Below are 22,632 nucleotides of genomic sequence, written 5' to 3'. Positions count from 1 at the left end.
ACCCCGAAACCTCGAACTATGAGAAAATGACCATTCCGTCCGACAGGGAAAGAATGCTGTCCTTCTCCAGCTCTTTCAGGCCCTGAATGACCTCATCTCTCTCCCCGGTGCACAGAGAGAGGATCTTTTCCAGGGAAACGATCTGGTCGAATGGGTTGTTTTCTCGGTACGCAAAAAGAACGTCAAGCAGGGTTGCAGCGGTGACAGGCACAGCGGCTTTTGCATGCTTGGCCGGCTTTCGCCAGAGAGTGGGCTCAATAATGCCTATCGCTGCATCAGCATCTAGGACCTCAACCACCGAAGAAAACCGAGACTTGGCATGCGCAGTGGCCAGCCGGATGATGCTTTCTAGAAGACGCGCAGTAACACCTCTTGAAAGGTTGTTTCTAAGCTTTTCGCCTTCTTTTCTTAGGCGCAGGTACTCCTGTGAGATCTGTGCAATAGCTTCTTCAGTGAGGGTGGGGTGTATTTCCCTGGCTTTAAGGATGTACATCTTAATTTCCTCCTGGGTCAGGGCAGCTATCTGTGTTTCTTTCCCCATGCGCCTGTTAAGCACGTGCTCAGCTATTTCAGCGTCGTACTCAGAGGTATCCTCCATTATAAAGATCAAATCAAAACGGGTAAGCAAGCTTTCAGGTAATCGAATGTTTTCTTTGGGGGAGTGGGTGGCTCGGTACTGCCCGGTCACGGGGTTGGCTGCTGCAAGCACCGAGCACCGGGCATTGAGCGTGGTGTGTATGCCTCCCTTGGCAATGGTTACCGTTTGCTGCTCCATTGCCTCGTGAATGGCTGCGCGCTCAGCTTCATCCATCTTGTCAAATTCATCGATACAGACAATGCCCGTGTCAGCAAGCACCATTGCTCCAGCCTCCACCCTTCTAGAGCCTGTGTCTGCATCGGTTACCACAGCTGCTGTGAGACCCACACCACTCGCCCCCCTTCCGGTGGTCCCAATGGCAAGCGGGGATATTTCCATAACGTACCTGAGCAGCTGGCTCTTGGCTATGCCTGGATCTCCAACCATTAGGATGTTGATGTCGCCTCTGATCCGGCCCCCTCCCTGGGTGTCAACGGGGGTGCCTCCAATCATCAACAGAAGAATGGCTTTTTTGGCCTGGGCGTGGCCATAGATTGAGGGCGCAATAAACTGGGCTATTCCTTCAAGACCTTCTGTTCGGACAAGTGTCTTGATGCTTTCGAGGCTTTCTTCCTTGCTGCTCGATCTTTTGGCTACAAACTCAACGTTATTGACAATAACCGAGGTTTTTAGCATTTCGGGCATTTGCCGGATGTGGGAGATGCACTTGTAGGTGCCGTAGACCCGGACCCTGTCCCCGGGCTTGATGCTTGCAGCTAAATCGTCCTCAAACACGAGGGTGACGCCCCGGGGCATCTGTCCTGGCGGTGACAGCTCAGGCATTTCCTGGAGCACTGCTGTTTGGTGGGAGGTGTACTCGCTTAGCCCGTACTCCAGGTCTATCTCGCACCCCTCCAGGGACCTGGTGGGAATGACTGTGGTGGTAGGTGGAAGGGTGCTGAGGGCGTTCATGTCTCTGTAGTCCTTGTAGGCAAAGGTGTGCGTCTCTTTGTTGTAGTGGATGCTTTTTCTGAGCTTGGGGCGGACAATTGAGGCACTGGTGACAATGCCCTCAATGCAGACCAGCTTCCCCAGCAAATGGGACAAAAGGGTCCGGGGAGAAGCCTTTTCACCGCCAACAACTCCGGAAAAGCCTATGCTCACTGGGCACTGCGATATTTCAGCAGCTATTTCCTCGAAGGCAGGGATGAGGGAGATAGCGTTCTCTTTTAGGGAGTGGGCCAGGTCTTTACTGAACTTTCTTATGTCGCCAAGTGCAACTACCACCCTCCGCGGCTGTGGCGTGGTGAGTAGCTCTGTTTTGTATCGTCGCTCTCCTTTTGCGCGCTCAAAGAACTCTCTGATCTGTGCTCTGTGCACAGCTATGGCATCCATGAAGAAAATTTTAATTATTGTTTTATGGCACCAACCACCCCTCTGCTCCTGAACCTTATTAGATTAACAAAACGGTATGTGGCAAATGGAAGCCCAGAGGCGTTAGACAGGCTGGTTTCCAAGTACATACACAGTGCAGTCCTTGTAGAGGAGACGATTCTGAGAACTATCAATAAAGCAGAGTGAAATTTCGAATTATTTTTTATTTCCATGAGGATAAAGCATCAGAAAAACATTCTCTTCATAGACCCGCGACAAAAGACGTACTCGGGAAGCAGCGTCTACGAAATAGCCCTGCAGACCAGTAGCACTATTCGCATGAAAAGCATTGAGCTGGAAATTGTGAAAGTTCAGGTTTTGGAGATGAAAACATGGAAAGAAGCACCCCACACAGGCGGGCACATCAGCCTACCCGAGGGAACGACGGAGGCAACGGTGCGCATTGTTTTTGTTGGCAAAGAAAACAACCAGAGCATTGACTTTTACCAGTCCAAGGACTTAGCGCACATTGAATTTGTTGGGTCACCGGTTGAGGGGCAGAGTGAAAGCCTCTTCCCAGCGCTGCAGTCAGAGAACGAGCAGTACGACATTGAGATGGTCTACATAGTTCCAAACATCAGCACGTTTTTGGTGGTTAGCAGTGGAACGCTTGCAGGGATTCATGATGGGGGAAGCACCAAAACCTTCCACTATCAGATGGAGCAGGGCCGGGCACAGGACATAGTTTTTTCGGGGGGGCTCTACGAAGAGTTTCAGTCGGGAAAGGTCTCGATCTACATGCCCGCCAGGTTTTCAGACAAGTATGCGTCGGGAAGAAAAGAAACGTTTGAGGTCCTCAAATCGTCGCAAACCGCCCTGCACGCGGCCCTGGAGCACAAACTGCCGATTGCGCGGATGCTGGTTGTCTTTAGCATGTGCGAAATAGAAGAGGCAGTTGGGCGGAACTGTGCAGTGATGAACATTTCGCAGATTATCATTCCAGAGGCCATTGACCAGTGTTTTTCAGCCATTCACACCCTGGCCAAGATAATCACCCACCAGTACTTCGGGGTGCTTGCCTACGCCACCGCGGCCACCGACGTTTGGATATACACGGGGCTGTCCGAGCATCTGTCCATGTATCTGGTTGAGCTCTTTTTGGGGGTCAATGAGGTGAGGTACGAGCTGAACAGGCGGATTGAGTACATTCACCGGGAGGACATTGAAGAGCCGCCCCTGGCGTCGCCGGAGAGGAGCAGGCATTCGTTCAGGTCGGAGTTTTTTGTGAAAAAGTCAGGTGCGTTTATGCGGGTGCTTGAAAACAACCTAACCCGAGCGTTCATGCAAAAAATCATGAAAGAGGTGCTTGATCTGCGCACCGCCACCACGCAGGACCTGATGCGGATAGTGAAAGGCATCACAGGGAAGGACTTGCGGACGCTGTTTGACTTTTACATCTACCGCGCAGGAATTCCCACCGTTATTGCGCAAATTGAGCAAAACACGCGGATTGGCGGGTTTTCAGTTAGTTTGCGGCAAAAGTGCTACTCGGTGCACCCAGATGCCAACCGGCACATCACAGGGAACATTTGCGTTCGGGTCTATGAGACAGATAGCGTGCTGGACCACATGCTGTTCATTGGGTCAACGCCGATCGCCCACGAGCTTTCGTGCCACCAGCGCAGCCTGCGAAAGAAGCAGCGGGGAAGCGAGGAGGGGTCCTCTCTGCTTTGGATACGGATAGACCCGGGGCTGGAGTGGATGAAAATAGCTGTGGTGGAGCAGGCCGACTACATGTTTGCAGAGCAGCTGGTTAGTGAGAAGGATGCGTACGGCCAGATGGAAGCGCTTTCAGGGATGCAGAAAAACCCGAGCGAGTCTATCTGTGCCGTGCTTGAGCGAGTGATGGCAGATCCGCAGGTTTTTTACAAGGTTAGCCTGACAGCTGGCATTCTGCTGGCCAAGAGCATCAACGAAGAGTCGGGATACTTTGGGTTTCAGCGGGTGGTTCAGTACTTCATCAACAACTACTGCATCCAGAACACAACGATTGTAAAAACCAACGACTTTTCCCAATTTCGATCCTACTTTATGCAAAAGAACATTGCCTCGTCAATGTCTCTCTGCCAGTTGGACGCAACCAAAACGCTTGGTGGACGAGCAGTGCGCGCCAAAAACGTCGTTTCAGCCTTTCTTCTCAACCTGATCCGGTACAATGACAACACTGGAAACGGTTTTGACGACTCCTTCTATCTGGCAGATATCATCACGGCGCTGGCACTGGCACTGTGCTCGGACGCGTATCTGGATACTACGCCTTTTGTCTTGGAGATAGAGCGGCTGCGGAAAAAAGATCTTATCTTCCCGAGCCACCAGAATGTCGTAACGGTGGCGTCAATCAAGGCCCTGACCAGGCTGGCCATGCAGGGACACTTGGAGGTCTCGCCTGCCGGGCTGGTGGGGTACATTGCCCCCGAAAACTTCTACAAGGTGCGCATGGCTGCGTGCGAGTCGCTTATTCTGCTCCACCTGGACAAAGGCATTCTGCCGCTTATTCTTGATACAATGGTCACTGAGGTGCGCATAGTTCGGGTGTATGTGCTAAAAACGCTCCAGGGGGCTCTCCGGTGCGCCAGCCTTCCTTTGTTCAAGCACATTGCAGAGGAAAGGGCGCGGATTGAAAAGCTGCCCGCCATCTTTACTGGGGACTCAGAAACGGAAACGCTTGTTGATGCGATTCTGCAGCTCTTATCAGATAACACAGAAATAGTGACGGATGCCTTTGGGGAAGAAACTGCCATCCACGACCTGAGCAGCGATGAGCCCGAACAGGCCCAGCCCAAAATAGCCATTAAGCTCTCCAAGCCTCTGGTGGTAAGGATACCCCTGGCAGGGATTCCCTCTGTACATAGCACAGCATCTGCCCACCAAAGCGCGCCCGAATACAGCCCCGAACTAACCCGAACGCCCACAAAACAAGCGCCAGGCCCCAAAACCAGCACCCAGGCCCCACAGCCTGCAATACCGCAAAAAACGCCCCCAACGCCGCCGACAGCCACCCCCGTGCCCGTTCCCCTGAGCGAGGCGGAGATAAACCAGCTGTACCTGCAGGACGAGCACCTTGAGAAGTACTTACTTGACAAGACGCCCTCAGAAGGGATGAACACCCTCTTGGCAGTGCTTAAAACCAACAAGGCGCATGGACTCATTGTCCAGAACGGAAAGAAGGCGCTAAGCACGCTGGGAATAACGCTGCAGACCCTAAACACCATTCCAAACGACCTAGCACCTGAGGTGGCCATTGTATCGCTAGCTACTGCAGCCAAAGCCTCTGAAAAGAAGCCGTTCATTCACACCCTCTGCTACCAGGTGTCCAAAGTGTTTGTTGAGTTTTTTACGACCTCGCAGTATGACACGTCAGCCTACAACACTGTCAAATACTTCCAGGCATATTTTGAGCGGGAGTACGCCTCAACGCACCAACTCGCAGAAGAGCCTTTCCACAAAATAGACACACATCTTGAAGGATCTGCCCCGGGAAGATGCTTTCTCATTGAGAGGGTGGAGCAGATCATGCTGCTTGACCAGCACGGGATTTTTACAGTGCCCATTGATGTAGAAAAGCTCAAAGCCTACAAGTACCAGGAAATCATCAGAAGGCCGCTCGACCTCCTAGGCATCAAAGAAGCGCTTCTGGCAAACACGTACGTCATGGTAGAGTGTTTGCTGGCAGATGTGCTCCAAGTGTTTGACAACTGCACGACCTACAACCAGAAAGACTCAAGCATATTTAAAGAGGCAGAAAACCTGAAAAAACAGGCTTTGCCGATTTTGCAGGAAGCTCTCACCCATTTTACAGAGACGGTTTCGCTCACAGACGTTCTTGCAGAGATTAGCCAGGAGCTCATTGTGCCCGAATACCAAATCTTCCACGAGCGCGTCGACCATGCAGCCTACCCGCAGTACTACACAGTGGTAGCCCGGCCGATGACGCTCCAGCAAGTCCGAGAAAGGGCCCAGGGCGGGCAGTACAAGAACATTGCGCACTTTGAAGCGGACATTCAAAAGATCCACGTTTCCAGCACGCAGTATAACGGATCTATTTCAGAAATAACGAAACTTAGCAAAAAACTAACGACACACGTACAGAGCAGACTAAAGCAGGCGTTCCCCTGGCACAAGTCCCCGTATGTAAAGCGCGCAGCCTCAAAGCAGAGTAATCGTCAATAAATAGATAGTAATTTATAGGCAACTGAGACGGCAATTTTTTTCATGGACAAAAGAAGAGCCGAGGTAACCCCTCTCAAGAAAACATGCTACAATGTCTCACAGGAAGAGAGCGAAAGCAACTGGTGGGACAATGACAGCGCGTCCATGATTCTCAAGAAGAAAATTGAGTCTGTCTATGCGCAAATGGAAGAGTACAAACTGCGCGCCAAGGAGCTGGAAGAAGAAAAAGCCAGACTGCTAGAGACAAAGATCCCAGAAATGGCAACCACCGAAGAAGCAGTTGCAACCTTCCAAAACATTCTTCTCAAGTGTAACGAGCACACACTTCTTATTTCACAACTAAGAAAAAGACTGGCCGCGCAAAAAGAGCACCCGCCAGGACCGCCCCCACAGTCGCCCCGAACCGCAGCAGAGACTCAGCCCGAGGCCCCGAACACCGCCAAAGAAATTGAGGAGTACATAGCCAAAATCGGGGTGCTTGAAAGCAAAATTGAGCTGTTTTTAAGCAAGCACCCGCCAAACTACACCACACTGGTCAAAACGCTGGAGCTTGAGAGCAAAGAGCTAACCAGCACCAACACCGCCCTAGCCCACAAAGTCGCTGAAGAGCTCCAAAAAAACCACGACCTCTCCAACGCTTTAGCAGCGGCTGAAAGCACGCTCCAGACCTACCAAATGCTTGTAGACACGCTTAGAAGCGACATGAGCCAGGCGGCCGAGGAGGAAGCCTCCCAAAAGTCGCAGCTAATCGAAAAAACAGACGAGCTCTATCTGGTAATTGAAAGAATCAATGGAAACATCGCTGATTACAGCAGAGAGGTTGAGAAAGAAAATTTTGAAGACACCAGCTGCATTGGGGAGTGCCGGCTGAAACTGAAGGAGCTTGAGGACAAAGAAATGGACAGAGTGGAAGAGGTTTCTTTTCTCGTTCGGAAGTACATAGATACAGCCAAAATCAATGATGATCTGCGGCAAAAAATAGAACAGATGAAAAAAGATCCAATGATAAAAGTCGTTAAAGAGATAAACAAAGAAAACGAAGCCAAACTCAGCGAGGAGTGCACCAGGCTAAGACTAGACCTGGAAAAGAGCCGGCTTGACTATCTTGAAAGAAAGTCTTCGTCGCAGTACCATAAACGAAAGTCGGTCCAGTACGAGTCCGAGCTTAAAGCGCTGGCCAAAACCGTGGCGGATTTAGAAAAAACCAACCAAGGCCTGCATACTAAGCTGCAGGCAGCGACCAAGCCCGCGGCCCCAGACGCCAGCACCAAAGAAATAGAGCTGTACCGCAAAATGGTCCGGTGTGCCGTTTGCAGCACCAATATGAAAGATGCCATCCTCAAAAAGTGCATGCATCTTCTGTGCCGAGAGTGCATCAATGGACGGTATGCAACAAGGCAGCGAACGTGTCCATTGTGTGGTATAGTGTTCAGTATGAGTGATGTCTCACACGTGTTTTTATAATAAAGCAGATCAGAGTATATGGGCTGGGCTTGGGCAGTCTACGGGGCAGCGGAGCCCTGGGTCGGTCACTGCCTGCACCTTTCGGGTTTTCGGCACGGCTTAGCCCAAACCCTCACTACTTCACTACTTTACCAAACAAAATATCCAGAAAATGAAAAGGGGTCAAGCAGACGTGTTTCTGGAGGAGGAGTTTTCAATTGGAGAATATTTGAGCAAGATACTCACAGATACGTCAGGAGAGTGTTCAAGGATCCGAGATAGTCACATTCGACTGCTCGCCAAGCACTCAGAAGCGCTCACAGGCGAAATGGTGCAAAACACCGACAACATCTTCATGGCCCTAACTGCCCTGACAGAGCTTTCGGTGGAGTGCCAAAGAATTCACAAGGAGTTACCTGAACTGTTCCTCCCCATTCTAGAGTATGAGAGAAAGCCCACCAGCACGGAGGCACACAGGTCCTTTAAGCTGGAGGCAGGAAGAATAAAAGGCGCGGGCTCTCTGGTTACCACAACCAGAATGCTAGTGTACAAAGAACGAGTTGACGTGGTGGTAAACCGAGAGAGAGTGTCTGGAGTGGTGCTTGTGACCAATGACGTGGTGGTCGTAGCCGTTGAGGCTCCTGCAGACGAAGACGACTCCAGCGACGATGCGCAGGTTGCCCTGCGCCTCTATGACGCTCTTCTCATCAAAGAACTTGAGATAAGCAAGGAAAAAGGCACTCTGGTGCTGTCTCTGCCACCTGTGACCATTGTGGTCGCGCCAAGCGAGCACACCTCGGTGGATAAGGTCTATAAGCACATTGAGACGATCAAGCAGAAGCACGGGCCCAAAATCCACTCCTTTGAGCTAAGAGAGGCCGACAACAGGATAGAGCAGGAAGAGTACAACAGCTACCTGATGCGCATCGGTGAAATATCAAAGATAGAGAAGCCTTCTGCTGAGGAGCTTGTTGAAGACCTGAAAAGCCTCTACCTGCTTGATAAAGGAGGCAAAAGTGCTGCCAAGCTCATTAAACTGCTGAAAAAAGAAGACATAGTGGCTGGATTCGCTGCTTTCTGTGCCCTGGTTGAGAAAGACCTTGAAAACAAGATCTTTGAGATTGTTCACACCAAAGATAACATGCTCGATATTGTTGAGCGAATGGAAAAGCTTCTGAAAAAGCAGTTTAGCACAATTGTTACTCTGTTCAGCAAGGAACCTTCCATCCAGGGCAACGTCTCCCTCTACCTCGAACGCATCCACATGAAAGCGGCCGAAACCTTCCTCATGCATCTATTCACGGCATCAGACCACGGCTCAACAGATGAGGCTGTGGAACGGCTAAAGAAAGCCTTTGTTTATGACGGCTATTCATTTGCCTACACCCTCTCTGCTGCCGAGCATGTAAAGAAAGATCTTCTTAAAAAACGTTACAACTTCAACAAAAAGATCCTAGGCTATGTGTTCGAGGAAGTAGCCGCCCCAACCAAGGACTAACCCGCACTAACCTGTAACCAACTGTCTCCCAGGTACGCCCCCACCCCGCCAATAAACACTAAATCGCTGCCTTTGAACCCGAACACTCATTCGGATATTTAATACTTTATTTGTTCTAGTATGGGCTAACCTGGGTTGTTTTGCTTTTTGGTTAATTTATCTTTTGCCCCCTCCTATGCATAGGTGTGCTAATCTTTGCTCGGCCAAACTATGCCCAAATGTGGGCATGGCTGAAGTAGCCTAAACTTGATAGATCGGCTATCTCTGAAATAGTTAAGGTCTGGGCGGTTATGTGGATGGGCGGCGTGTTCGGGTTCGGGTTACATGTATGTTCTATCTCTGGTTACTTCGGCTCTACAGGGAGTATGGCGTACCGCGAAGAGAGAAGCTTGGAGATTGGATACTTCTTTTCTCTCTCCCGGTTTTCAAGAATCAAAACGTTTCTGTTCAAGCTTTTAACTATGCCTATTTCATAGGACTCTCCTTTGACTACCCGAATGACATCGCCTTCGGTGATTTTTTGTCTTTTTATCACGGCAGCCGCTCTCCCATCGCTCTGGATAACCACGTGCTTGTCTGACTTTACCCCGTTAAAAATCGCCAGAAGATCTTCTTCTATTTCTTCCTCGGTGCACCCCTTGAAAGACTTTTCTGAATTTGCTCTCCGCCGGGCTCTTTTGTTATCATCTTCTTCTTTGGTGGCCTTTGCCTCTTGCTCCTGGTTGGCATAGGCTGCTGCAATGGCTTTATTCTTTTCATCTATTCTTTGTTCCAGAATGCATAATTTCTTCTTTTGCTCATCTATGAGTTTGTGCAGTTCTGCTGTTATTGTCACCATGCAATTTAAAAACACCCTAAAATTTATATTACATCCCAAGCTCTGACTTGTTCAGGTGCGTGTTCGTTATCTTGATCTTTCGGATGTACTTTTTCTTCCTCTGTGAAGCAGTGGCCTTTCGAATGGGCTTCTCCACGACCTTGGTTGCCAGCCCTGCACTGGAAAGCTCGCGGGCTAGCTCGCGGGGCTCTGGAACGGCCACCTCCTCATACAGCTTGGCCACGGCTGGTGAGGCCCGGGCAATGACCAGGGGGTTGTAAAACAGGGTTGAGGACCCGTCTATGTCTTTTAGCAGAATTGCCTGGCCTTTTTCAACCAGTGCCTCTATAAACGGCTTGGTGTCGCTATTTGTGTCAAGAATCTCTTCAAGATGGATCCCGTGCTCAGCGTCCGTTTCTTTGAGAATGCTTAGAAGCTTGTCCTCGGTGTCTATGATGAACGTTGGCACAAACTCAAGCATTGCGTCTTTTCTCACAATTTTCGGGTTCTTCTCCAGCAGCTCAAGCAATCCATGCGTGCGCTCTATAGATATGCCCGTTTCCAGTTCTATCTCTTTGAAGGTCAGGGGTCTTCGGTGTTTCTTCAGAACCATGAGAATCGTATGGATGTAGATGTTGCTGTGTCTGAACTGGGGGCTGCCGGCGCTTAGCTTTCCGTATACACTCTTGTCCATATGAAAAATTTACATGACAGAGAAAGAGCATACATTCCGGATCCACATCAATGCTACTCTGACAAAGCAGCTTCTTGAGGAGATAAAGACATACCACATAACAGAGGCAATGCCAACCCATCTCGTGCACGGAAACAGATTCCGCTTTAAAAAACAAGCTGAGAGGTTCTACATCGCCAAAGACTATTTGTTTTACAACACTGAGGAAGGAAACCCTCTGCTGGTGGTTGGAAGCGATGACTATGAGAAAATCAATGAAATACTCAGACACTTTCATGGGAAGGTGCATGCCAGCAGCATCCACATGTTTCAGTCTCTGCAAATGGAGTTTTTCGGGTTCACCCAGCGCTCAGTGAATGCCTGGGTTAGAATGTGTCCCGAGTGTACAGGGCTGGCCCGCCCCAGCACCATTATGAGGTACCAGGAGGTGGTGAAGGTTGTCAGAGAGCCGTGGTTTGCTGTGGCGGTTTTTGGCCTCTCTCTTTCCGAGGTGGACAAGACCCGGAACGAAATAGCCATATTCATCCAGGACATCTACTCCACCTATACGCTATGCGAGGTGGTGCCCTGGGTAGAGCCTGACACACTGGCAAACTTTCTGGATCGGGCGATCCAGACCTTTGGCATCCCTGAAATTGTCAAGCTGATTGATGGCTCTCTTCGAACCGACGCCTTTCTCAGGTTCTGCGAGGAAAAAGAGATCCAGGTGGTGGAGCCACACATTAACCCCGAGCTGTTCACCCAGGAGATACTTACCAAGCCTGAGTTTCAGATGAGGTATCTTTTCTTTGAGATAAAGAAAGAGCCGAATATAGATAAAGCCATTGAGCTAATGGTGCGCAACCACAACTTTACAGACCTGCGCAGAGGCACAGACAAAATACAAAGGGTGCCGGCAGATGTCTTCTTCCGCCGCCCCACAAGAATGAAGAGCAAAAAGCGGTCATACGTCTACTGGAAAACGTACAAAATAACAAGAGCGGACCTGCCGTCGCTTATTGATCTGCTCCCGGAAGATGTTCAAGAGGCAATTCCAGCCTCAGCGTCAGAGTCGCCCCCGGAGTGTTCAATACTCCCGGACAAAGAGATAGAGGCTGAAATGAGGCCGGAACCCGATAAGGTGGCAGATGCGCTTCTGTACGACCCCGCGAATCCAGAGTACAAACTCACAGAGCTTGAATCTCCGCAGGCCGCCTATCTTGAAGGATACTCCAAGCAAAACGGCATACTTGTTAAGGTGGCCAGGGAGTCTTCGTTTGTCCGGAAGTACCCCTCCCGAACGAGGGAGGCGGAAATGGAAGAGTTTCTGGAAGATGATACCATTGAACCGCCCAAAAAAAAACCAAAGCCCACCAGCGACCTCTACATTCGAGGCATTAGTCCAGAGGCGCTTGAATTTGAGCCCCACCCCTACTGGATTCTTGGGCCTGTGCCAAACACCGACAGATACCTCCTCTATAACACCGAGACGAAAGAAACCTCTGAAATACACAAAATACGCATCTTCCAGCTAGAGCCTGAAGAACGAGCTAAAAAAAGACATCTAACCAACTACCTCATTCGAAAGTTTAAAAACTACCACCCATACAAGGTAGATTGTGACCTAAGTTTTGGCAAGTAAGCTGTTTATTTAACTTGGGTGCCAGGGATGGTGTGCTATTGGTTGGGCCCGGGCCGCGCCCAAGCATGGTCTGGGTCTGGGAACAGAATAAAGGGCATGTTAGAGACTTGTGTCTGCTGGAGGTAGATTAGGCATCTCTTTTAGTGCCGTAACAATGGTTAGGGAGGTTTTGGTAATGGTCAGTATTTCATTGAACACCACGTACCTGGGACACTTGCCGGACTTAAACACCAGTGACTGTGGTGAAAGAACCGAGTCTATGCCTGACCGCCTGTCCCGGTAGATACTGCCTATCCTCTCGGCTACCGAAAGGGTGTGTGAGGCTGTAAGTGCACTAATAACGTTTTTGGCGCTTCCAGCGCCTGGATGGTTTGGAATTTGTGCTATGGCGCACAGCTGCTGCACTATCTTATCTACCTGACCCAGGCGCTGTCTCAACGTCTTTGCGTGTTTTGGGCTGGCTTGGGCTGTAAGCTGTAGCTCCTGTTTGCTGTGGGCAGTATAGATGCCTAGCAGTGTTAGATGGTCACTCTCCCGGTTTAGAACCCGCTCGGGCATTCCATGCAGTAGATCGGCATACTTATCGCCAAAAACATCAAGCATGCCCAAAACACCTGCCACCTCCCAGGCACATCCTCTTGCAAGGCCCTCTAGCAGAAAAAGGCTGTGCACTGAAGAAAGAGGCATTTGCAGAACTTTTCTTCCTATTCGGGTTATTCGCAAACAAAGATTGCCTAAAGGACCTGAATACTCCTCAACAATGCGGTGTTGGATCAAAACAGCTAGCGTGGCTTTGATTCGCGGGGTGTTGGGAAGAGGAATGCGCAGGTGCAGTGCGTTCAAAATAAAGCATTCGGGGTTGTCCGTTCTAAGCTTGCTGATGGTGGATTTGTGAAAGGAGAGGTAGGCTGCTTCGGTGTACATTCTAAAACAGACCCCGCTGTTGGTTCTTCCCGTTCTGCCCCGGCGCTGCTCAGCCTGTGGTCTCTGCACCGGAAGAACAACCATTTCTCTCGTGTTGGTGTCTGGGCAGTAAACCATTTCTTTGTACATCCCCGAGTCTATGACATAGTGGATGTTTGGGATGGTTATTGAGGTTTCAGCTATGTTGGTGCTAAGGATACACTGCGGAGCACTTTCTGAGAGGATTGACATCTGTTGCTGCAGGGATAGCTTTGAGTAGAGCACGCATAGGCGCATGCTAAGCTTTTGCTTGAGAATGTTGTAGCAGACGGTGATATCTTCTATTCCGGTCAGAAAAACAAGGATGTTCCCTGTAGCTGTCCCTGCAAGCTCCAAAACTTTGTCGGTTGTGCTCTTGATGTAGTCCTCTGTAGGCTTTGGGAGGTACTCCACTGCGACAGTATGGGTGCTTGAGGGCAGCTCTACAATGGGGAAAAGTCCTATTTCCTGAATCAGGTCTTGGGTGATGGTTGCACTCATTATGACGCAGTAGAGGTCTTTTCTTGTCCGGGTGAGTGGAATGACGTACTTCAGAAGAAGCTGCGACTCTATGGTTCTTTCGTGCACCTCATCGATAATAACAACTGTGTAGCTACTTAGTGAAGGATCGTGCTGTATTTCTCGGAGTAGGATGCCTTCCGTTACGTACTTGATCTTTTCTGCCTTTTCTTCACTAAACCGCACACTGTATCCTACACTGCCTCCTAGCTGCTTTTGCATGTGCTTGGCCACTGAAACCGCTGCTATTCTTCTTGGCTGGGTTGAGCAGATAAGACCTTTGGGCGCGAGTGCTTTTAGGAGGACTTTTGGTATCTGTGTTGTTTTTCCCGTGCCTGTTCCCCCACTGATCATCACCACCCGGTTGTCCTGCAGAGCACCTACAATCTCTTCCGTTGGAAGTTGTGCGTACTTCGGGTTTTGCGGGGCTTGCGGGGCTTGTGGGGTTTGCGGGTGTTTCAGGGTTTGCGGGTTGTGGCGTGTTGTGGCAGTTGGCGGCGGCAAGAGATACTTGGCATAGATGGAAAGAGTTTGAAGGGCGCCGAAGCATTGCTGGTCTAAATGTGTGCCAAAGAAAGAGGATGTTTTATGCTCTGGCGAGACTGTGGCGGGGGCAATGGGTGCTGAGTGGGCTGCGCTGGGGTATGCATACTCTCTCTTTCTTTTGCGAGTGCCTCTCTCCTCCAGCTTCTTTGGGAGCTGCATAAAAAATAGAAGAATCTAGATGGTTAGATAACTGGTACGTGGTGGTACGTGGTGGTACGTGGTGGTACGTGGTGGTACGTGGTGGTACGTGGTGGTACGTGGTGGTACGTGGTGGTACGTGGTGGTACGTGGTGGAAAATATGAGGGCATTTATTTAGTTGGGTGCATTTGATTCGTCTATGTCGCTCTGCGTAACGGGCGCAGGAATAAAGACTTTTGCATTAGCTTTGGAGTACAGACCTTTGGGGATGGCAAACACTGGCAGATCGCCCTCGGGCTCTGCTATTGGAATCATTGGCTTCCCGTACCTGGCCTCTAGACTGGTGCCCCGAGGCCCAAAGTCAAGTTTTCCATCTGCCCCCCTCTTTGGCATTGGCCCGGTGATTTTGGGGGGTGGAATGACCTTTGGCTTGGGCTGTTCCTGGTCATCTGTTCGTGACTGGGTTACTTCTATTTTGATGGGCTTCATGGTTTTGGAGTTAACTGTAATCCACTTTCTAGCCACTTTGTCATATATAAAAGTGGTATCTTGAGCAAGCTCTACCACTGGGATGTTTCCTCTATTCCCAATCTTTCTGATAAGACCTGTTAGTGCTGAAATTCCAGGTATAGCTGCTAGCCACGATCCCCTTTGTGGTTCTTCTTCTATTCTCTGGTATCTAGATGTGTCTGCAAACAGTGCCTTGTGGTCTATGTCTGAGTTGCTGTTGTCTATGTAGTTGTTTATCTCTATGCCTGGTGCTGGGGTTGGTGCTGTGGCTGTGGCTGTGGCTGTGGCTGTGTTCGGGGCTGTGGCTGGTGCTGGGGTTGTGGCGGGTCCAGGTGCCGGCTTAAAGGGATACTTGATGGGCTGCCTGTACGCTACACGGCCTGGAGCCATGGTTTCGGGTTTGGTGGGAGACATAGGTGCTGCATAGTCTCTGAGGAAAGCTGGATCTGGTACAAGGGTGGGGGTGTAAATAGAGGTAAATCCCTGTGCGGACTCTTGTTCAGGCGACGCCACTGGCTCTAGAACTGGTGCTGTGGGTGGTTGTATGGGTGTTGTGGGTGCTGTAGGTGGCTGGATGGGTGCTGTGCGTGCTGTAGGTGGCTGGATGGGTGCTGTGCGTGCTGTAGGAGGCATAGGCATTGATTGTGGCAACCTAGGCATACGGTTCGGGTTACCCATGGGAATAGCAGCCAGGGTCTGTGGTGGCTGGATGGGTGCTGTCTGTGGTTGCATGGGTGTGGTAGGTGCTGCTGGTGGTGCCGGGGTGGCCATTGTGGCTGGTGGCATTGTTTCGGTGTCTCCAATCATTCGGCTGATGCCTTTGTCTACAACACTCATTAGCCCTGATATTCCCCAGGCTGAGGGTTTTATCTGTAGCTTTGCCTCCAGCTCTGTTTTGGTGGGCCGCGTGAACTGGTCTTTGAGCTGGTGGTAGAGCTCTTGCGCCTTCTTCCTATTTATGTCGTTAAGGCTGGCGATGTACTCTGCCAGTCTTGGCACTAGGTCTATCTTGTCTTCAAAGTACTCCTTGTAAATCATAAAGGTCTTAAGAACTTCTGGGGCAGGGTGTGTTGCTAGAATATCTGAGGCGTTGACCTCGACAGCTGCTCTTGTAGCGAACAGAATGGTTGCTGCCTCTTCAAACATGCACTGCTCAAAGAAGATAGATGCAAGCTTTGCTCCAAATGATGAAGCCTTTCCCAGCACCACTCCTTTGAGAAGATACTTCCAGCTGCATACTATGTCGCATAGGTCCTCCTCTGAAAGCGCTGCCAGCTCCTGGGTGGCCAATCTATCGTTTCCCTTGGTTACCATGGTGTAGAAGTAGTCTGGGAGTGTTGGTGTGGTAGCTTTGGCATAGTACCTAGAGACTGTGGCATAGACCTCGGGAGAGGTGGCGGTGAAGAATGCTTCTGGCCAGTTGTTGCCTAAAATCAGCTGGTCTATCTCACTATGTCCTGTTTCTGCTGCCATTCCTACTGCTGCCTGTCTTTTCAGGGTCTCTGTGGATATGGAGCCTAGGTCGTTGTTTTTCAAGAAGGAGATGGCTGCAATACACTCGTTAGACATGTTCTGGGTGAGAATGTCTAACAGAGCGTCTTTTGTCTTTTTTCGGTAGTCTGTGATGTTGTCCATATCTATTTCCAGCCTCTGGAAGGCTGGAGGCTCTGGAAGATAGCTTTTTCCATCTATTCTGCTTAAGGTGCTGCGTGCGTGCATGATTCCTCCATCCACGAAGGCAAAGCATATTCTAGAAGGCTTGTACTCTGCTGTTACTGTGGTAGCTACTGATGATGCAATTGTGGGTGGTTGTGGGAATGGTGAAGACGTGTGTGCTGTGGGGATAGGGGCTGCTGGTGCTGAGATGGGTGCGGGTGCTGAAACAGGCACTGAGATGGGTGCGGGTTCGGGGACAGGCGCATACTGTTGGTTACCCGAACCTAAACTGTTTGGATGGTTGTCTGAAACAGTGTCTAGGGCAATAGCCTCGTGCTGTGTAGGAAGAGCCACTGAGAAGGCTAAGTCAGATCCCATCTGCTGTGGGCATGTAGGGTTGGTGTCTTCTGGAGCTTGGAGATACTCCAAAAAGTTGATGCCTGGTCCTGTTCCAAAAAAGTCATCTGGAATAGGCTCTAGCTCTTCTGGGCCATTGTTTACCTCTGGCTGTGTTGTCTCGGGCTGTGTTGTCTCGTCGTGAGTGTAGTCTAGCTCTTGGCTGGGCTCCTTCTCTAGGCTTTCCACACTGTCTAAATCCTTGGTTGTGATGGACTCAATTGACGTTTGTTCGGGTGTAGACTCTGACTCTGTGTGCTTTGGCCCTTGCTCAATCTGTGCATCTATTTCCTGATTAACTTGGTCTTCTACGTGTCCCGAATCAACGCTATCTGCGTGGTTGGTGCTTGAATTGTTTGTGCCCTCTGCATCTGCATCAAGAGAGTCTATCCAGTCGTCGTCACTTGGATTGTAAACGTAGTTGTCGTACGCTGACCAGTCAAATGTTCCTGCCTTCTCATCTGTTATCCCGTCTTCAAAAGAGTGTTTGGATAAATCACTTGATTCGGGTGCCTGTTCTACTGGGTGCTGTTCTACTGGGTGCTGTTCTGCTAGGTGCTGTTCTGCTAGGTGCTGCTCTACTGGGTGCTGTTCTGCTGGGTGCTGTTTGGGGTCTACTTGTAGCCAGTTTGTGGGCGCATCTTTTGGGAGATAGTCCTCAAGACTCCATCCATACTCTTCCTCCTCCGTTACTGGTGGTTTTTCTGGTTTGAAACTCTGAACAGTAGCTGTTTTTGTCTCTGCCTCTGCCTTCGGGGCGCTGGGTGGCTCGGGTTCTGCCTTTTGGACAGGCCTGGTCACTGTTTTGAATGGTGTTGTATCGTTATCAAAGACACTCATGTCAAATATTTCCAGCTCTTCTCTCTGCGGCCGAGCTTGTCTGTTCCTTGGAACTTCATCGTAGGGAACGAGATTTTTCATCATGAGCTCAAAGTCGTCGTCTTGATCTTTGTTCTTGGGATCCATTGTGTTTGTTTTAAATAAATAAAATATATATCCCTATGCTACCACTTGAAACATTGTTTTTCCCGTCCCGCCATCCACGTCCCCGCCACTACCCAAAACTCTGTTTTAAGGTGCTGCTTCTATTGGATTAATTCGGGTTAGTGTCTCTTGGGTTGCTGCAATCTGAAAATACCCAGGCTACACAAACATCTGGTCCTAAAGACCACCAAAAGACCTAAACAGTGCCTGTAAATAGACCTAGAACGTTTATTAAATTGTCCTGACTCATTCCGAGCTATCCCGAACTATCCCGAGCTCGGCCCAGGGACATGCCTGTCTTTGGACCGCTGTAGAGGATTATACCATAGTAGATTTTTCGGATTGTGCTTGAATTCGCTGTTTGTGATAGGTAACAGGATATACTTACAATTAGTGACTCTATTGTAGTACTCCACCACCTCCTGCAGTCCGGCAAGGGTAGTCGGGCTGCTTGTTGGCAGCTCTGGCTTTTGGTTGGCTTCTGGGACATATATGGTCTCAAACATTAGCCTCTGTTTTTGGTCATTGTGCTTGTTGTACCAGGCCAGTGCGTCTAGAACCTGCAGCTCGGCTATGTTGGGCGTGCTCTGGAGTGGAACCTCCAGTGAGTTAGTGGTCCCGTAGTTTGAACTTGTTTGCGGCGACAATCGGCTTATTTCGGGATCTTCAAAAGGCATTAGCATCCCTGCCTTGTTGTTTTTGTCAACTTGGAGGCTGTAGGTTCCATTAGCTGTTTTTTCTACAAGATACTTGGTTATAGTTGGCCGGATAAAAACGTCGCACATGTTGCACATTGCCGATTCATGAATGAGCTCTTGGTACCCAAGAAGCCTTGCTAAACAAAGATTGCACATTAGGTTCTCTCTCAGGCCTACCATGCATATGTACACGGGACTCCCAGTAGGCGTCTTGGACAGGGTGCCAAATGGGCTTTTGCAACTTGGACAGCCTCTTGCCCTGGTTGGGAGGTTTTCCTGTCTTAAAAAAGCTGTTGGTCTGTTCTGTGTAAGTCTTTTTGCCCTATCCACTGAATATTTGTCCCACATGCCGTTGATCTTTCCATCTACCCAGTCCGGGTATATCTCTGAGGCAACACAAATAATTGAGCTTGTTGGACAATTGAAGTAGTGGAGGCGGCATGGGATGTAGCCAATCATGAGGGACAAAAGATCTGGGAAGGCGTAAATGTAGAAGCATGATCTTACAAGGTCTTTGAAAATGCCTCCTCCGCGGACTGAGCCGTAGATCTCAATAATTAGCACCCCTTCAAAGACATCACTAGCCCATGCTAAAAGATTTTGAATTTGCTCCACATTCTCTATGGTGCTCTCCAATGGTAGAATGACATTGAGATTTTGGACGTATGGCCTGGCTCTTGCATTGTTGTTTGGTCTAAACCACTGAATGTTCTCAAAGTGTCGATAATGGTTAAACTGGACAGATAGAGTTCTTATGTTAAACCTGTTTGTTGTAACATTGCACAACCTGTCCCACACGGTTTTGGGCACGCACAGCCTGCTCCATGACTTGCCAGCTATCCCCAGAAGGACTCTTTCAGGCAAGACCAGCTCCTCCGAATAAAGGTATAAAGAAAGATCATTTAGAACACATCCATTCTCAAGCGCTCTGCAGGCCAGCACTTTCAGATTGGGTAGGCCTCGCAGTCCCAACGACTGAAGAGTACGGCATTTGAGTCTGTCTATGAACATTAGGCTTTTAACACGTGATGAGTGTTGTATGCGTAGGTTTAAGTCGCATTTGCTGAAGTCGTTGTGGTCGAGTATCCATCCAATGCTGGCGTTGTTCATTCCCTCAAGAACTAATGTTTCCACAAAGATTTTGGCATGCTCTGTCTCCAGTGTTATCAGAACGGGATCTTCATCCTCGCACCAGAATATAAGTAATTCTTTAGCAACCAGCACCTTAATTGCTGTAAGAAACATGTAGGCTACAAACTGGGGAGGTAGTTTGGAAATTTTTAGAGCGGATATAATAATGGTCAAATTGAGGAAAATCATCCCCGATACCAGCTGCCCTGGAATAGTCCTTATCCCGGTATTGTAGAGTCTGAGCGTCATTATGCCAGGTTGTTCGGTTAAGATATGCTTCTGGGCCCCCACGGTGATTGTCTTTAGCGGGCAACCAGCCCTTTCAAAAAAAGAAAGTGTTTCCGGTGTGTATGGCGACTCTATGTAGGATCCCTGGCCTGGTTGAAACAGCAGCATGCCTTGTCTAATAAACGCGTGATCGCTGGGCATGAACACAGCACAGCGCTCCAATGTGCCTACACTGCACCGAACATATGCAGCTCTCATAACCAGCAGGATGCCTAGAATCAGCGGTGTCCCTAACCTGCGCTTTCTACCGACTAGACTCCTAACTTCAAACCCTTCCATTAGTGAAAAGATAAGAATATTTCACTTATAAGATGTCAACCATCTATCTGATGTGTTGCTCCGAGTGATTAGGCATCCCCGTGATTGGTCTGTCTGAATCCAGGAATGCTGCATTGGCATATGTTTATCTCATTAAAAAGACTTTGGCTTCGGTTTTACTTGTATGCTGCTATTTGCAAATTGGCTGTGTGTCAAACACATAATGTGCACTTGTTTTTAAAGTTACACTTTTAATTCACAAATACAAAACAATGTTAAATTTATTGAAATGGCTGTTGAAAAGTATTCATTCTGTATTAGCCTTTCTCATTAATCAGGTCGTCTTTGGCTGGTCCACTAATGATTTAGGCCTACCTCTATAATCCCGAAACAGCCAGTTCCCTGTTTTTTGGCTTCTATTACCCCACTAAACGTTGTGCTGATTATCTCTTCTCCACACTCAGGGCAGAGGAATGGTTCTTGTGTCTCTTTTTTTTCCTTGACTAGCTTTTTCAAGCAGAAGTAGCAGCCCATATGTCTTTTCTTGCACACAATTCCCATGTACCTGTTGTTGGTATTCTCTAGGCATGCGAGTCCACTAAGGGTCCATTTGCAGTTAAAGCAGGTGGGGTTGGTGTTTAAAGTGCTCGGATCGCGGTCGGGGGGGTTAGTAAGGAAGTGGCTGTCGGGATTCTGGAGGATGGGGTATAGGAAGATAATCTTCTCTTTGCACGTGGATATTATTTCTTCATTCAGTTTGCCACTTATCCAGTCTTTGTATGCTTCAGGGGCAATCCAAAGAATGTTTTTGATGCTATAAAGATGGAGAGTGGGCCTATTATACAGCCTGTATTTCATAGTCCTGATCGTTGACAACTGTGGTTCGATGCAAATATACTTATGGACTGTGGGTTCTATCAAAGCTCGATTCTGCGTATTGGTAAGTAGAAGGTTTTCAATACATGCAAAATATTTGTTTATCCAGGCCATGATATCCCTGAGGGTCTTGACTGCTAACGGCTTGGTGCGCCTATTGTTTAACCTTATATTAAGCGTCTTCACTACAACTATGGGGCTGTGGTTAATGGCCTTCATAATTGGATCATATTGCGGTATCATATGGTCTAAGGTTAGATCAACAATTGTAATGGGCTGTTGCAGCACTGCAGCAATAGAACACCACAACCTAACCGGCACGCATAATTTGGCCCAGTTTTTGCTAGCAATTGCTTGCATGATGTCTGGGGAAGCATGTATGGGGTTTGGCGGGCCTTTAACCATCAGCCCATCCCGAACTCTCTGCTCACGCAACAGTGCACAGTCTATGCTCCCAACTCCTTTTCCGGTGTAGACATGCATAGTAAGCAGAGACCCCGGGTTTAAAGCATCTAAGAAACAAAGGTTGGAGATGCCAACTCTTTGGTTTATGTGTAAAGAAAACACAGATTCTTTTAGATCAAGACGTGGTAGAATCCAGGTGGCAAAATCTTCAGATATACTTTCAAGGACCAAGCGTTTGGTGTAAACTTTAAGTAGCCTAGGTATTGGTTGCTGGCACTCGGGGTGTACATAAGATGGCCTCCCATCATCCAGAGTTGGCATGTCTATAGTAGTTGCAGTGTGTGTGACAGGTTTGAACCCGGATATGGTAAGCTTGTGTGTGTGCACTGTCCTAAGAAACCAGAGTAATTTCTCCACCACCTCTGTGTTTAATGGGGTGCGTTTAGAATTAGATGTGCTCCTAATGATTAGATGGTCAAACACCAACGCATCCGCTATCTGGTCAGGTATTTGTTGAAGGGTGTACATATCGATGTGGATGGAGATAGGGGAGAGCCTCTGTCTTTTTCTAATGCAAACTTTGCCATCCACTTCATATTGTTTTAGAGTATTTCCCGAGCGCCTAAAGAAGACACATGTTTGGGCAGCATCTTTTATGTCTATGTACGGATCATCTGTGTTTTGGCTAGCAGCAATAGGAACAATCACAGCCAAAACTGCAAATAAAAATATTGTAGCTATCTTTTTGAGTGTTCTGCAATGTGTCTGCATTTAAGGTCTTCGGGTTAGTTCGACTAAAAAATTCTAAATATACTAAAGTTTTGCATCTTTTACCATATATGGCAAGTGCTTTTTGGTGTTAATACTCAAGCAGCTCGCCAAAGTATTCGTTTTTCGAGTTAGTTCGGGTGGTTAGCAACACCACGCGAATTCCAAAGCATGGTGGCCGTTTAGGCAGTGGCTCGTTAGTCATCAGAGCACTAACCCGAACACAATTTATTTTTAAAGTTTCACTCTTATTTCGAAACCC

General features: G+C 48.9%; 11 protein-coding genes across 11 annotated transcripts; 4 read left to right on the top strand and 7 right to left on the bottom strand.

Annotated features, from left to right (window-relative positions):
- Positions 1-16: 16 nt before the first annotated feature.
- Positions 17-1,972, bottom strand: NEDG_02154 (DNA replication licensing factor MCM3; the record flags this gene model as incomplete). The annotated part of the gene is made up of 1 exon (XM_067689572.1): positions 17-1,972. The coding sequence occupies one exon, from the start codon at positions 1,970-1,972 to the stop codon at positions 17-19; it is 1,956 nt and encodes a 651-aa protein (XP_067544765.1).
- Positions 1,973-2,182: 210 nt separating this feature from the next.
- Positions 2,183-6,181, top strand: NEDG_02153 (transcription initiation factor TFIID subunit 2; the record flags this gene model as incomplete). The annotated part of the gene is made up of 1 exon (XM_067689571.1): positions 2,183-6,181. One exon carries the CDS (start codon positions 2,183-2,185, stop codon positions 6,179-6,181), a length of 3,999 nt encoding a protein of 1,332 aa, XP_067544764.1.
- A 42-nt stretch (positions 6,182-6,223) lies between these two features.
- Positions 6,224-7,645, top strand: NEDG_02152 (uncharacterized protein; the record flags this gene model as incomplete). The annotated part of the gene is made up of 1 exon (XM_067689570.1): positions 6,224-7,645. The coding sequence occupies one exon, from the start codon at positions 6,224-6,226 to the stop codon at positions 7,643-7,645; it is 1,422 nt and encodes a 473-aa protein (XP_067544763.1).
- Positions 7,646-7,796: 151 nt separating this feature from the next.
- NEDG_02151 (uncharacterized protein) lies at positions 7,797-9,122 on the top strand (the record flags this gene model as incomplete). The annotated part of the gene is made up of 1 exon (XM_067689569.1): positions 7,797-9,122. The coding sequence occupies one exon, from the start codon at positions 7,797-7,799 to the stop codon at positions 9,120-9,122; it is 1,326 nt and encodes a 441-aa protein (XP_067544762.1).
- Positions 9,123-9,465: 343 nt separating this feature from the next.
- NEDG_02150 (uncharacterized protein) lies at positions 9,466-9,960 on the bottom strand (the record flags this gene model as incomplete). The annotated part of the gene is made up of 1 exon (XM_067689568.1): positions 9,466-9,960. The coding sequence occupies one exon, from the start codon at positions 9,958-9,960 to the stop codon at positions 9,466-9,468; it is 495 nt and encodes a 164-aa protein (XP_067544761.1).
- Positions 9,961-9,988: 28 nt separating this feature from the next.
- On the bottom strand, positions 9,989-10,633 carry NEDG_02149 (transcription initiation factor TFIIE subunit beta; the record flags this gene model as incomplete). The annotated part of the gene is made up of 1 exon (XM_067689567.1): positions 9,989-10,633. The coding sequence occupies one exon, from the start codon at positions 10,631-10,633 to the stop codon at positions 9,989-9,991; it is 645 nt and encodes a 214-aa protein (XP_067544760.1).
- A 13-nt stretch (positions 10,634-10,646) lies between these two features.
- Positions 10,647-12,254, top strand: NEDG_02148 (uncharacterized protein; the record flags this gene model as incomplete). Its single annotated transcript, XM_067689566.1, has 1 exon — positions 10,647-12,254. One exon carries the CDS (start codon positions 10,647-10,649, stop codon positions 12,252-12,254), a length of 1,608 nt encoding a protein of 535 aa, XP_067544759.1.
- Positions 12,255-12,353: 99 nt separating this feature from the next.
- On the bottom strand, positions 12,354-14,420 carry NEDG_02147 (pre-mRNA-splicing factor ATP-dependent RNA helicase DHX38/PRP16; the record flags this gene model as incomplete). The annotated part of the gene is made up of 1 exon (XM_067689565.1): positions 12,354-14,420. The coding sequence occupies one exon, from the start codon at positions 14,418-14,420 to the stop codon at positions 12,354-12,356; it is 2,067 nt and encodes a 688-aa protein (XP_067544758.1).
- A 154-nt stretch (positions 14,421-14,574) lies between these two features.
- Positions 14,575-17,928, bottom strand: NEDG_02146 (uncharacterized protein; the record flags this gene model as incomplete). The annotated part of the gene is made up of 1 exon (XM_067689564.1): positions 14,575-17,928. One exon carries the CDS (start codon positions 17,926-17,928, stop codon positions 14,575-14,577), a length of 3,354 nt encoding a protein of 1,117 aa, XP_067544757.1.
- A 284-nt stretch (positions 17,929-18,212) lies between these two features.
- Positions 18,213-20,342, bottom strand: NEDG_02145 (uncharacterized protein; the record flags this gene model as incomplete). Its single annotated transcript, XM_067689563.1, has 1 exon — positions 18,213-20,342. The coding sequence occupies one exon, from the start codon at positions 20,340-20,342 to the stop codon at positions 18,213-18,215; it is 2,130 nt and encodes a 709-aa protein (XP_067544756.1).
- A 336-nt stretch (positions 20,343-20,678) lies between these two features.
- On the bottom strand, positions 20,679-22,373 carry NEDG_02144 (uncharacterized protein; the record flags this gene model as incomplete). The annotated part of the gene is made up of 1 exon (XM_067689562.1): positions 20,679-22,373. The coding sequence occupies one exon, from the start codon at positions 22,371-22,373 to the stop codon at positions 20,679-20,681; it is 1,695 nt and encodes a 564-aa protein (XP_067544755.1).
- Between the last annotated feature and the right edge of the window lie 259 nt (positions 22,374-22,632).

The sequence above is a fragment of the Nematocida displodere genome (genome assembly GCF_001642395.1).
Source record: "Nematocida displodere strain JUm2807 chromosome Unknown 15, whole genome shotgun sequence".
In the NCBI taxonomy this organism is placed as follows: Eukaryota; Fungi; Microsporidia; genus Nematocida; species Nematocida displodere.
The sequence above is the reverse complement of the archived record's forward strand: the minus strand, read 5'-3'. Positions and strand labels throughout refer to the sequence as shown.